The sequence below is a fragment of the Zea mays genome, chromosome 1 (assembly GCF_902167145.1).
Source record: "Zea mays cultivar B73 chromosome 1, Zm-B73-REFERENCE-NAM-5.0, whole genome shotgun sequence".
NCBI classification, from domain to species: Eukaryota; Viridiplantae; Streptophyta; class Magnoliopsida; order Poales; family Poaceae; genus Zea; species Zea mays.
Genome location: NC_050096.1, coordinates 28,358,798 through 28,371,596, shown reverse-complemented (window position 1 = coordinate 28,371,596; position 12,799 = coordinate 28,358,798). Strand labels below are relative to the sequence as shown.

At 47.1% G+C, this 12,799-nt stretch overlaps 2 protein-coding genes across 3 annotated transcripts; one reads left to right on the top strand and one right to left on the bottom strand.

Annotated features, from left to right (window-relative positions):
- The first annotated feature begins 1,185 nt into the window (after positions 1 to 1,185).
- Positions 1,186 to 3,530, top strand: LOC103632944 (uncharacterized). Its single transcript, XM_020547106.3, has 3 exons — positions 1,186 to 2,013; positions 2,138 to 2,862; positions 2,962 to 3,530. The coding sequence occupies exons 1-3, from the start codon at positions 1,612 to 1,614 to the stop codon at positions 3,374 to 3,376; spliced, it is 1,542 nt and encodes a 513-aa protein (XP_020402695.1). The 5' UTR covers positions 1,186 to 1,611; the 3' UTR covers positions 3,377 to 3,530.
- An 854-nt stretch (positions 3,531 to 4,384) lies between these two features.
- On the bottom strand, positions 4,385 to 9,301 carry LOC541636 (response regulator 8). 2 transcript variants are annotated; one of them, XM_008649803.4, is made up of 6 exons: positions 8,996 to 9,301; positions 7,494 to 7,646; positions 7,009 to 7,404; positions 6,747 to 6,823; positions 4,797 to 6,127; positions 4,385 to 4,659 (listed from the first exon to the last, which is right to left on the bottom strand). In XM_008649803.4, exons 2-5 carry the CDS (start codon positions 7,609 to 7,611, stop codon positions 4,820 to 4,822), a joined length of 1,899 nt encoding a protein of 632 aa, XP_008648025.1. In that variant the 5' UTR covers positions 7,612 to 7,646; positions 8,996 to 9,301; the 3' UTR covers positions 4,385 to 4,659; positions 4,797 to 4,819.
- Positions 9,302 to 12,799: the final 3,498 nt, after the last annotated feature.

Genomic DNA, 12,799 nt, shown 5'->3' with positions numbered 1-12,799 from the left:
ATGGAAATACCCTCACTCGGCGGCTGGACTGTGATTCTGAAAGTGTTTTCTCGCGTGTACCGAGTGACAGGGGTGCTCCTCTATTTAACCTCTCGCAGAGGAAAGCTGAAGGAGAAAGGTCTCGCCGAGTCACGCAAGAGTCGGTCAGCTCTCGCCGAGTCATGCCATGAGTCGGCCAGCTCTCGCCGAGTCACGTCATGAGTCGGTAAGCTGAAGGAGAAGGGTTACTCGGCTGACGAAGAGACAAGCAACTGAAAGGTTAACGCGGTTAGTGAGTGCTAAAAATTAACGCCTCGCCACGCCCGGCCCGGCCGGCGGCGGCGCGCGCGCGTATGGCAAGCCCTTGTCCGTTTCCTGACTTCTCAAGTTAAGTGGAATAATTCCCACCATATAAGTCAAGCCAAAAGATTCTTGGACTTCTAATATGGTACTATTGGTATTCTCCACCATTACACACCATAAAGTTTATTCAATAAATGGGTCAGGCCCATAAAATATCCAACAGCTCAGGCCAGAACGAAGAAGCAAGCGGATCTACATCGCTCTGAACGTGTTTTTCAAGGTGGATGATTGGGTTTTGTCAAGCTACAACCCTATGTTCAGTCTTGAGTTGCTACCCGTGCTAATAACAAACTCTAGTTCAAATATTTTGGTCCTTACCAAATTGTGGAGCGAGTGGGATCAGTTGCTTATAGGTTGAAACTGCCACCTTCTTCTGCAATCCATCCGGTATTCCATGTATCACAGCTCAAGGCTGCCCTGGGACGTGACCAGAAACCGGTACCGATGCTTCCAATTGACATGGCTGCTCATCAGGTTCAGCCACTCTTCGTGATCGATTTCTTCGTGCTCCAGCTTGGGGTCAAGCCGGAACTGAAGAGGGGGGGGGGGGGGGGATGTTAGCAGCAGCACTGAAGAACCTGAAGATAAGTCATATTGATGGCAGGAAGAGCAAGCGCGATACAAGAAGCCGTCGTTCAAACAAATAGAAAGGTAGTCGGGCCAAAGTGGGCCAACTGAGCTAGGCTAAGCCCATATTATGCCATATAAGAGAGTCGAACGGTAACGGAGGAGGCATGAAAGAATTGGGAAATAACAGACTACATGTCGTCTTCCTCCTCCCATCTCCTCTCTCTCTCTCTCTCTCTCTCTCTCTCTCTCTCTCTCTCTCTGATTTGTCTCTCGGTTCTTCCTTAGCCTATCCCGATTCTTGACAGCATAGCTCAGCGGCTGGCTACACCTTACTGACAAATCAATCCCGTCTTTGGGAGCAAAATAAAGGACAGTGATAGCTGAGGATTTACACCTTTTCTCAATCTGCAGCACCGGGCACTGGCTATCAACCAGAGAATTGAAGTCCAATCTTGGACATCAGGATTCAGGACAAGGTCACTAGATTCTACAAGACTTTGTCGCAGCCTCTACAATGCCAGTCAGAAACCCAAGCTTTCGCTCGTGAAACTCGCGTCTCACCGCCATCGCTATCCCGCAAAATACATTAGCCAGTCACTTGCTTGCAAGCATTATTAATCGTATAAGAAATGGTAGGTCAATGCTTCCACGTACTTCCCTAAAAAAAATGCTTGCACGTACGAGCAGAGAAGAAAAACGATGCCATGTTGGAGCTGTCATCCCTGGCCTCCGTTTCATATTAAAACCCTTGCGTACGTTGGCACGCGAGTGTTGTTTGTGGAGGAAATGGGGAGCAGCGCGGTGCAGGTGCAGCGGCGTAGGCGGCAGTTGACGCTGGTTCTGGTGACCACGGCGGCGCTGCTGGAGCGCGCGGACGAGGCGCTGCTGCCCGCGGTGTACAAGGAGGTAGGCGAGTCGCTGGGCGTGTCGCCCACCGCGCTGGGCTCCCTCACGCTGTGCCGCGCGCTGGTGCAGACCCTGTGCTACCCGCTCGCGACGTGCGCCGCGGCGCGCTACGATCGCGCGCGCGTCGTCGCTGTCGGGGCATTCCTCTGGGCCGTGGCCACGCTGCTCGTCGGCGCCTCGGGCACATATCTCCAGGTCAGTGACTGCCACTGGCCACTGGAGTCTGGACATCGGACCGGACACTAACAAAGGGGGCATCCTTTGGCTTTAGCGATTGCTGCACGTGCGCGCGCTATCTGAGCGCTAAAGTGTGTTGCAGATGGCGTTGGCAAGGGGCTTCAACGGCGTCGGGCTGGCGGTCGTTGTGCCTGCGGTCTACTCCCTGGTGGCCGACTACAGCGACGACGGCACGCGTGGCGCGGCGTTCGGGTGGGTGACGATGGCGCAAAGCATGGGCCACGTCGCGGGGAACTCCCTCGGCGTGCTGCTAGCGGCTACAAGCTTCCTCGGCGTCCCAGGCTGGCGGCTGGCATTCTACGCCCTCGCGCTCGTCAGCGCCTCGATCGCCGCCCTAACGTGGCTCCTCGGCGCCGACCCGCGCCCCGTCAGCGTGAAGGCCACGGCTGCGGCCACGCTGGCCCAACTCGTCCGAGAGGCCAAGGACGTGGTGAAGGTGCCGACGTTCCAGATCATAGTGGCGCAGGGCGTGGCTGGGTCGGTGCCGTGGTCGGCGCTCAGCTTCGCCGCCATGTGGCTGGAACTCGTCGGGTTCACGCACTGGCAGACCACCGTCATCACTAGCCTGAACAGTCTCGCTAACGCGCTTGGCTCGCTGTTCGCGGGGTTCGTCGGGGACCCAGTGGCGCTGCGGTTCCCCAACACGGGCAGGATCGCGCTTGCGCAGGTGTGCACCGCGTCGAGCATCCCGCTCGCCGCCGTCATGCTGCTGGCGCTCCCCGACAACCCCTCTGCGGGGGCCGCGTACGCCGCCATGTTCTTCGTCTTCGGCTTCGTCTCGCCCTGGTGCCCCGCCTCCACAAACAAGTGAGAGTGACACCACTGTCAGCCCCTGCGCCCCTGCCAACGGTAAAAGGGCCTTTTTGCTCCATCTGGCAAGTCGCTCACCCTGCAGTCATTTTGCAGCCCAATTTTTGCGGAGATCGTGCCGGAGAAGGCGAGGACGACGGTGTACGCTATGGACAGGTGCTTCGAGTCAGTGTTTGCCTCTTTCGCGCCGCCGCTCGTGGGCATCCTGGCGGAGCGCGTCTTCGGGTACCAACCGGCCTCGTCCGGCACGAGCGTGGAGGCTGACAGGGAGAACGCCGCTGCTCTCGGCAAGGCGGTATTCGCAGAGATCGCCGTGCCAGTTGCCGTCTGTTGCCTCACCTACACCGCGCTGTACTGGACTTACCCCGCGGACAGACGGCACGCGCAGATGGCCGCTCTGCAGGCGGCGGCGGGCGATCAGGACTGCGACTGTGAAGCAACTTCAGTTGCCCATGCTGCAGGAGCCGAGGGCTTGAACCAGGCGCTACTTGCCGGGACAAGAACGGAGTAGCAAATTCTCAAGAATGCATACTTGCCTGGCTAAACAATGGACATATTCGATATACAAGCGTTTCAAATACAAAATACCAAAGATTTATTGTGCTGTAAAAAAAGGCTGTTGAATGGTTTCAATGCAAATGAAAGTCATTAGGGATGGCAATGGATGTCATTTATCCGCGTACCCGCGGATAAAAAACCCGTTGGGCACGGTTTTGGGTACGAGTCTGTACCCATGGATACGGATACGGATAGCACTTGATATCCGCGGATATTTTTAAAACGGATACGAAAAATCAATATCCATACCCAAATACCCGAATATCCGTTAAAATTACACCCATCCCATAGGCCCACGGGCCACATCGCCACAAGCGTTCTCCAGGCTTCCAGCAATCCAGCGAAGCCCTCGCTCGGCCAGTCGGCCTCCATCTCTCATTCTCTCCTCCTCTGTCCTCTCCCACTCGGCCACTCCTACCGCCGCCGCCCACTCCATCTCACCTTTCCCAGACTCCCGCTGCCGCTGCCCGCTACCGGTCCGATGTAAAGTACAGGTTATTCCAGATGCAATGACTTGTTGATTGTTTTTTTTACCCAAATGCAAGTACAGGTTATTCCAGATGCAACGACTTGTTGATTGTTTGAATTTGCTGGATTTATATATTTTGTATGTGCAGTGGGCAAATAGATATATCCACGGATATTCGTTACCCGCGGTTAACGGATGTGGATACCGTTTGTTATCCATGGCGGGTAACGGGTACGGGTTCGAATATCGGATATAAGTCGCGGATATGGATGTCCAGAGATACTATCCGCGGATATTTTACCCGTCACCATCCCTATAAAATCATACACGTATATACTTCTAGAATTTCTGAATTTGGTACTTCAGTTACAGCTAGGGCCTAGAGATGTTAATGAGTCACAATTCAAATGTTTTTTCATAATTTATTAGAGCCCTAAATAAATTTTAGTTCAAAAATAAATAGAAATAGAGTCCGTTGTCATAAAAATCGGCTAGTAGAAAGAATATGGTTAGGAATAAATCGGCTAGGTTGAGTTACGACTGTCATAAAAATTGTGCTACAAGAGAACAAAGGAAAGGAGCTATATGGCAAGGGACTGATTAATTTCAAGTCCTTTAAACTGAACAAACTTCTATAAAGCAAGATTCCATATGCTGTCACATAGCCGATTCCCCTTATAAACCAATTACAGAAGGAAAAGGAAGAAACGAAAATACGAGCAACCATTCAAACCACTAAATTTGTTTCCAGTCCTCACTGATCAACCCTGCACCAATCCAAATAAGTTTGTCAGGAGATGAGGCAGAACTAAAAAGGATAATCATGTTCGGCATTATTGCATCAAGTTCAAAAGGAGGGCAAAAGTCATTGTGGAATTTCACATCAGGTGGAATGTGTGCTTACCTAATTACAAATTCAAGAAAGTTTCACATCTGTCCACTAAATCCGAATATGTCCGGGTTCACTATGTCTCCACTGTTTACAATGTTGTGGCTCAAGTTAGTTGGAGATCCAACCTCATCCACCGCAAAGCGACTTGGAATGCAAGTGCCTTTCCCGACAAACCCATGATTCCTCCCTCGTCCTTGGTCAGGCAATTTGCCAAGAGCGGAACTCTGGAAGCTAGACGAAGTGGAACCAGGGTGGCCTTGCCCAAGAGAATTTCCAAAACTATCAAAATCTTGTGAAGACAACCAGCTGCTGCTAACATCATTTTGACTCTGCAATAAACCATACTGTGGATTTTTGGCCTGAGAAGAGAGCAAGCTAGAGTCCACACTGGTGCTACCACCAATATAGCCATAACTATGAGTCAGCGATTCAGTGCACTCAGTCTTTAGAACACCTGGTGGTCTTGAGCTAACTCCCATAGCATTCTGAGTAACCACATAAGGAATATTCCCACTTTGAAAATTACTAATTCCTGGTGAAGGCATTGCATTTGAGCTGCGGTTCATGAGACCAGGAAGATTTGCTCCATGGCTACTAATCAAAGGCTGACTTGTTGAAGCTTGATTAACCATATCAAGCCCACCCAACAGACTGGTTGATGGTGAAGGTGATCCAAGAAGGGATTCATGTTTCATGGATGGAGGAACTGATGCCAGAAAGCTTGGGGATTGAGATGGTATAACCAATGGATTTTGATTATGTGAGATGCCTTCACTAGCCGGGAACACATTTAACGACTGAGATGGCATAACTACACCAGAAGGTTTGACATCAATATTGTGAAGGGTTCCTGACAGCAAGGTGTCTGGCTGTTGCTGCAATTCATGCAATAACATATTGCTATTTTGAGAATTGCCCACATTTCCCAATGTGTTTGAAGAATCAGTCATACCAAGTTTGTTATTGGGCCAAGCTGCAAAAGATGGCAATCCTCCAACTGCTGGGCTGCTTTGAGAAAATGCACCATACGTGTTATTCTGACACTTGTATATGGGTTGACCAAATGCTATTTCTCTCTCTCCATGGGGCTTGTTTCCTTTGATTGCAGCCAGTCGCAAAGATGACTGGTCTCTTCCAGGCAATGCCAAACTGCTTGTAGGTCGACCAAGGAGTTCATCCTGCAAAGCAGCCAGAGCTTGAGGAGGGATCTGACCAGAAGCAGCCAAAGCTTGGAATTCCAGTCCTCCTAACGGAGCAACTTTAGCACTAGAAGCAGACGCAACAAATGGATGAGGTATTCCAGCATGATGCTGTGCAATTCTCTTCAGGTAGAGTCTGAATTTCTGCAAATAGAAAATAAATGCATCTTATCATCATTGATGCCTTAAGCTATAAGGTTATTAAATATTGGTTGCACCTGGAGCTCAACAACAGCCAACAGAAACTAGTAAACTTAATGGTATAATGGTATTACATAAGGTAACAGGGTACATTCAAAATGTTTAATAAAAAGAGGACATATGATAATCATCTAATGAGTCTCAGAGCAATGTTTATAGTAAAATATTTTTTTTAAAAAAAATAGTGTCAATAGCTGTTTATTTTTGTGATATGTACCATAGAGAACAGGAGAAGTCAACTTTAGTAACATGTTTTCACAATGTTTTCAGTCAAACAATGAATAGTGTGAAGGTTTGGTGCAATTACATTGCATTCTACAATGAAAGAATAGATAAGTGCTGTAACAATAAAAAAACACAAAAGTCGCTCAGATCTCAGTTCACTCTGCAGGAAACCATCTATTTATATCACTAGCAGATCCAGGTTAAATTAAAAAAAAACAGATTAAAAATAGGTAGAATAATGAGGTGTAAAATGTAGAGTGCATAAGCAGTAACATCATGTGCAATAAAGATAAAGGTATTAGAACAAGTAATGTGATCAGAAAGATGGAAACCAAACCTGCAAATGGCTGGCAACATTTTCCCTGGTTAAGCCAGGGACATTCATCAATTCCAAAATTTTCTTTGGAACAGCTTCTGCATAAAATATAATACAAATGTAAGCATGATGGAGAAGAGATGACTCTGATTTAAGGTTCAGGTTTTGACAGTAATCAACAATACTCAAATTCATTCAAGAAGGAACATAACTGGCAATATGAATTTACAGCAAATTCCTGTCAATAAAGCAAGAACTACAAATACAAGTAACAAAATCTTACTGTCTATCCCGAGGTGATTGACTGCATTCACAAATTGTTGATGAAGCTCAACTGACCAAACAACTCTTGGTTTCTTTGATGTAGAAGGATCGCCACTTTCTAGGTCAGTTTCATCATCTTCTTTCTCTCTTTTCTTTTTCTGAGATTTCCAGCTGCCATCACCTCCATCATTCGCAGAGGAAGCATATTCATTATCATTATTGGTTGGTCTGTTACGATCGGTATCATCTAGGCTACCAGAATGCTCATGATCCTTGTTTCCATTAAATTTTTTCCTAACAACATGTTGCCAGATGTTTTTCAACTCCTCCATTCTGACAGGTTTTATTAAATAGTCACATGCTCCATGCTTAATTCCCTTCATTACAATATCCGTTCTTGAATCAGCAGACATCACTGCAATTTCATCAGCAATTATTTCTGATGTGTTCCAACACCACATGTTAACATACTAAACAGAAAAACAAGAAGAAATATATACTGACTGATAACCGGAAGATCCATCTCAAGGCCTACAAGTTCAAGTAGCCTGAATCCATCCATATCCGGCATGTGGACATCACTTATTATAACATCAAAACCACGCCTATTTTCTCGCAACATAGTTAGTGCTCTTGTAGCCTGCGGACATGTTGTCACTGTAAAACAGAAGAAGAAAAAGCTGACCAGGTTTAAACTTCAAAGGACATATCAGGAAAATTCAACAAACAAATCAAGCAAAATTTGAGGCTGACACATCCGTATTATTCAAGGACAAGCTAATCTAGCTAGACTCTATCCCTGTGAAATAGAAAAAGGTTCCTTAAATGTGGATCTAAAAGAAAAAAATACAACCCATAGCATGCAATATTGTATCATGCAGCAACAAGAACAGAAAAATACATATTCAAAACCACAATAGCGACAAGTATTGGATCATACATTTAAATTGCAACTTAATGTGGAAAAATATATCAGATGGTGATGCTTGGTGTGGCTAAGAAAAGCACAGAAATTTCTCACGCTTTGCTTTCGATCAACATTTAGGGACCTTTCCTATGTCTAGCAATTTAGCAAAGGGAAACAAACTTGTAGTTTGCACTTCTTTAGATCTACCAAACTAGCAGTAGCATGGAAATAATGCATTCAATAGTTATAGTTAGGATATGTCCAGAAGATGACAAATACATCAGGAAATGATAATAAAAAAGATACAATGTCACCAATGCCCTGCAAAACAAACTTAAACCTGGTTCTACCCCCAGTCATTTCCCCCCTGCAAAGCAAATTTAAACCTGGATTTATCCCCACTCATTTCAACCCCCAGCTTTCATGCGCGTTCGAGAAAAACAAGAACAAACATGTCAAGGAATAATTGGTTTCTTATGTATGGATATTCGTATTCCCATTACTAAATGCAACGTGACATGTTGATCCAGAGAGTACTCTCATTTAAACATAGCCCTAATATATGATTATCAGGAAAAGGTGCATCACCGATCCACCACATATTCATATTGGTGGAATCCGAATTTAAATCTAATCTTGGTACTTTGATAAATACATAAGCACTCCAAGTAAGCTAGCAGCACCAGTAGCTAGGCACACAGATTTCCCACGTATAACGCATCCAACTCAGATCTCCCTATGCAAATATATACCATCAATCAAACTACGCCCAAATACAGGCATGTTAACATTTACCTAAAACACCCGTTATAGAATTCTAAAGGTTTCTTAGATTGATAACGGGGCATCTCAGATTTCCCTGGAATTTACGGGAGGAGCGTGTGAATCGCATAAAGCAGCGCCTTCTCGGACTACAAAGTACAAACAGATAAAAACCGTAGCAGGCACGAAATAGAAGCAAACATATATTACTATTCTCATAACCGATAGGAACAGGGAAGCAATCAATCGCCTCCCTCCCAGTAAACACCGAGAGGCACGCCAAAGCAACGAACCGAGGGGAGGAGGAGAGGAGCGGGGCAGTTGCTCACCGTCGTACCGGCACTCAAGGAGCATCCTCTTGAGCACGACGAGGCACGTCGGGTCGTCGTCCACAACCAGAACCTTCATCCCCACGGGGAAGTCCGCTCCCCGCGCCTCTGCCGCCGCCATCTCCTATATCGAGAAAACCGAGACCTCACCTCGCTCTCTCCCGTCCAAATCAGACCTCCAACGCTGCCGTAGATCCGGCGCCTAGCCGCTCATCAGGCGGCGCCTCGGGACTCAGGAGCCGCCGCGATTCAGAGACGAAGGCGGAAGGCCTCAGGCAGGGGTGGGAAAGGGAACAGGGAGGGAAGGGAGGGAGGAAGAGGTGGGGTGAAGAGGAGGAGGAGACTAAAATCGCTAAGCGTGATTAGTAAAGCAAGTAAATGACGCGATTGGCCGGAGAGCTCAGGCAGCGATTACGAGTTACTGCTAATAACACCGCTGGCGGGTGCTCTGCTGCGGCTGCGCTGCGTCTGTGCTCTGCTCCTCTCTCCTCCCTGTCTCTGCTTGCTTTCCACTTGCGGCGGGGCGGGCCGGTCCCCGGCGCCCTTTTCTGTCCCTCGAGATGGCTGCGTGCGCGCTTATTATTAGCTGGCCGCTACCTGGTGCTTCCTTTTAAAAACGGCACGAATTGATTTTGTCTTGATTTCCTTCCATTTGTTTAGGCCCCATACATGGTCTTGAGCTTTCCATCTATTGCGACTTTCTACCGATCAGGACTCTTGCTGGATTGCCTCAGCTGAAGTTGGTGAGGGAGGGATGTAGCATTGCTTTGGTTGGGGCCGTTGGGCCCATTGCTTGAAGTTTCCTTTTTATACCGTGCCCATTCTTAGGATGTTGATTTATGAATGTGGTGTTTTGGAATTTGAAATTTGTAATCCAAGTTGGGGGCTCCATGGAGCTCGTCTTTGTTATATGCTACTACGTTGGCCCAGGCCCATGTGTTAGAGCTGGCAGATCGCGCCATGTCTCCTCCGGATGGATCAACATCGCTCAAGAGGCCAGAGTCGACTGACCTAATTGGTGGGTTGTCTATTTCCCACCTCGCCGCTCTCTCTTCCTCACTTTGGTCGATTCTGTCTGTGGTTCGCTCTAATTTCCATTGGGATTGGCGGTGGGTTCAACGTCGGCCGAGGAGTGGCCTCGTCTTGGATCCGTTGGTCCGCGTTCGTTGTTGATGTTCAGGAAGATGGAAGCTAAGGGCTGGGATAAAAAACGGGAGAGAGGCAACAACAAGGATATGGTTCAAGAGCCACAACAATGGGGGAAAATAGGAATTTAAGCTGGCGCTTGAAGGCTCCCCTAGAAGGATGAACCCTAAGGGTGATTTCGCGGGCTCTTTATCCACTGCGAGATGGTTGTTCAAGATAACCGTAAACATTTGATTCTGTCTCCGCTGGCTGATCATGATTTGGGGAGGAGATTTTTCTGCCAAAAATGCGGGGAACAGGGTCACCACGCTAGGGACCGCTCTAAGTCTCTATGGTGTGAGATCTATAGAAAGGATACTCATGTGGCTGCTAGATGCGTCTGGCCTAGGCATAGCAAGCCTATGATGCCTATTGTGGGGATAACTACGGATGGTTTGGGTTTTTTCTCCTCTTAGTTCGCTAAATCTAGTCTTAATAAACCTAAACAAGCTTGTTTAGGGTTAGTTAAGATTCTTGAGGGGAAGGTCACTACAACTGATCTGTAAAAGGATTTCAGTTTTCACTTCCCTTGGGGAAGAGTTTGGAAGGATGAGAAATGTCATGCTGGTATATCATGCATTTTCCTTCTCTAGAAAAATTGGATGAATTGATCCATTTTCCTGAACTCAAGATGAAGATGTCGGGTACCAAAATCATGGTGGTTCCTTGGTTTGAGCAAGCTAAAGCTAAGGGTAGGTTACACACAGTCTGGGTAATTGCTGAAAATGTCCTAGAGGAAATGAAAAACTACCAAGCCATTTGTGAGTTGGGTTCAATGTTAGGGGCTATTGAGAAAATTGACTTAAAAGCTTTGGAGACTAATGATACTGTTAAGTTCAAGGTTCATGTTAAGAGTGTGTCTTTGATCCCTAAGGTCATCGAAGTGGGTGTGAAACCTTTTCTCTTTGACATCTTTTTCAAGGTTGAGTCAGTTGTGGCGGAAGGATGGAATGAGGAGCCTGTTAATCTGGGTAAGAGAACGACTTCTAACATGAGTAAATCTGAGAGTTCCATGGTTAGAGTCAAAGGAAAAAACCCAGAAACGATGAGAAAGTTGAGAAATCTAGCAAGGATGGGTTGGGGTGCTCTTCAGGGTTTGGTAATTCTAAAAAAATAGCCACAGTAGATGCGATGGTTGGTCATAATCCGAAAGTTGCTGTGAAAAAACCCATGTTGGATAATGAAAATGGCAGTGAAGGAAAAGTGGACTTAGATCTCAGTGAGGATGATTTGTTAAGTTCTCAGGAGCTAGCTGAGTTTGCTAAGAGTGTAGGTGTTGATATCCAAGGTTCTTAGGAGAGTGGCAATGCAAAAGTTGTGTCTAAAAATCTAGGTGAGGGTGCTGGAGTTCATAAAGACAAAAAACCCAAAGCCAAAGTTGTAGACATGATGGAAGGAGTGAGGAGGAGCCCTAGGTTGGATAATGGGGATGGTACTAAAGTTGTTGGTAAGGCTATCAATAGAGCTGAAGCTAGCAATGCCTTCCTGCATAAAGGTAAATTTCATAAACCTTTCTCAATTTTAATTTCTAATGATGAAATTTTGTTGGGTGTTGCTAAGACTTTAGATGTTAGTCTAGGGAGAGACAATGAGCAGGCTTATAATAGTTTGTGTGCTATTAATGCTTTCGAGGAGAGCAGATCTAATTTTAATAGCCATTCTAGTCATAGCCCGAAGATTGACTCTTCCCTTCTTCGTTCTAAAACTCTTAGGGTGGTTTCTTCTAGGTTTGATAGAGAATCTCAGAACGCAAAAGATTGTGAGAGTGATGAAGGCTCTTTCCTTGATATGGACAAGGGAAATATGCTTGTGTGTGATAAGTGGCTCAGGTCGAAAAATAAGGGGAAATTCTGGTTTCCCCTATAGTGAGATGTTCCCCTAAAAGGAGAAGAACCTATAGGGGTAAGAAGTAAAATCATCCTTAGTTTACTCATTGAAAGGGAATTAGGCTTACACCTATTTTCCTAATTGATTTTGGTGGTTGAATTACCCAACACAAATAATTGGACTAACTAGTTTGCTCTAGTGTATAAATTATACACGTGCCAAAGGTTCACACTTAGCCAATAAAAAGACCAAGAATTGGGTTCAACAAAGAGAGCAAGGGATAACCGAAGTGTGCCCTGGTCTGGCGCACCGGACTGTCCGGTGTGCCACCGGACAGTGTCCGGTGCACCAGGGGACTTCACGCTGAACTCCTCACCTTCGGGAAAATCCAGAGGCGCTCCGCTATAATTCACCGGACTGTCCTGTGTACACCGGACAGTGTCCGGTGCCCCAGAGGAGAGCGACTCTGGAACTCGCCAGCTTCGGGAATTCGCTCCGCTATAATTCACCGGACATGTCCGGTGCACACCGGACTGTCCGGTGAGCCAGCGGAGCAACGGCTACTTCGCGCCAACAGTCACCTGCAGAAGCATTAAATGCACGCCAGAGCGCGCAGAAGTCAGGCACGCGCGAAGTGGCACACCGGACACTTTACAGTATATGTCCGGTGTGCCACCGGACATCCAGGCGAGCCCAGCAGTCAGAGCTCCAACGGTCGGAATCCAACGGCCTGGTGACGTGGCTGGCGCACCGGACTGTCCGGTGCACCATGCGACAGACAGCCTCCACCAAACGGCTAG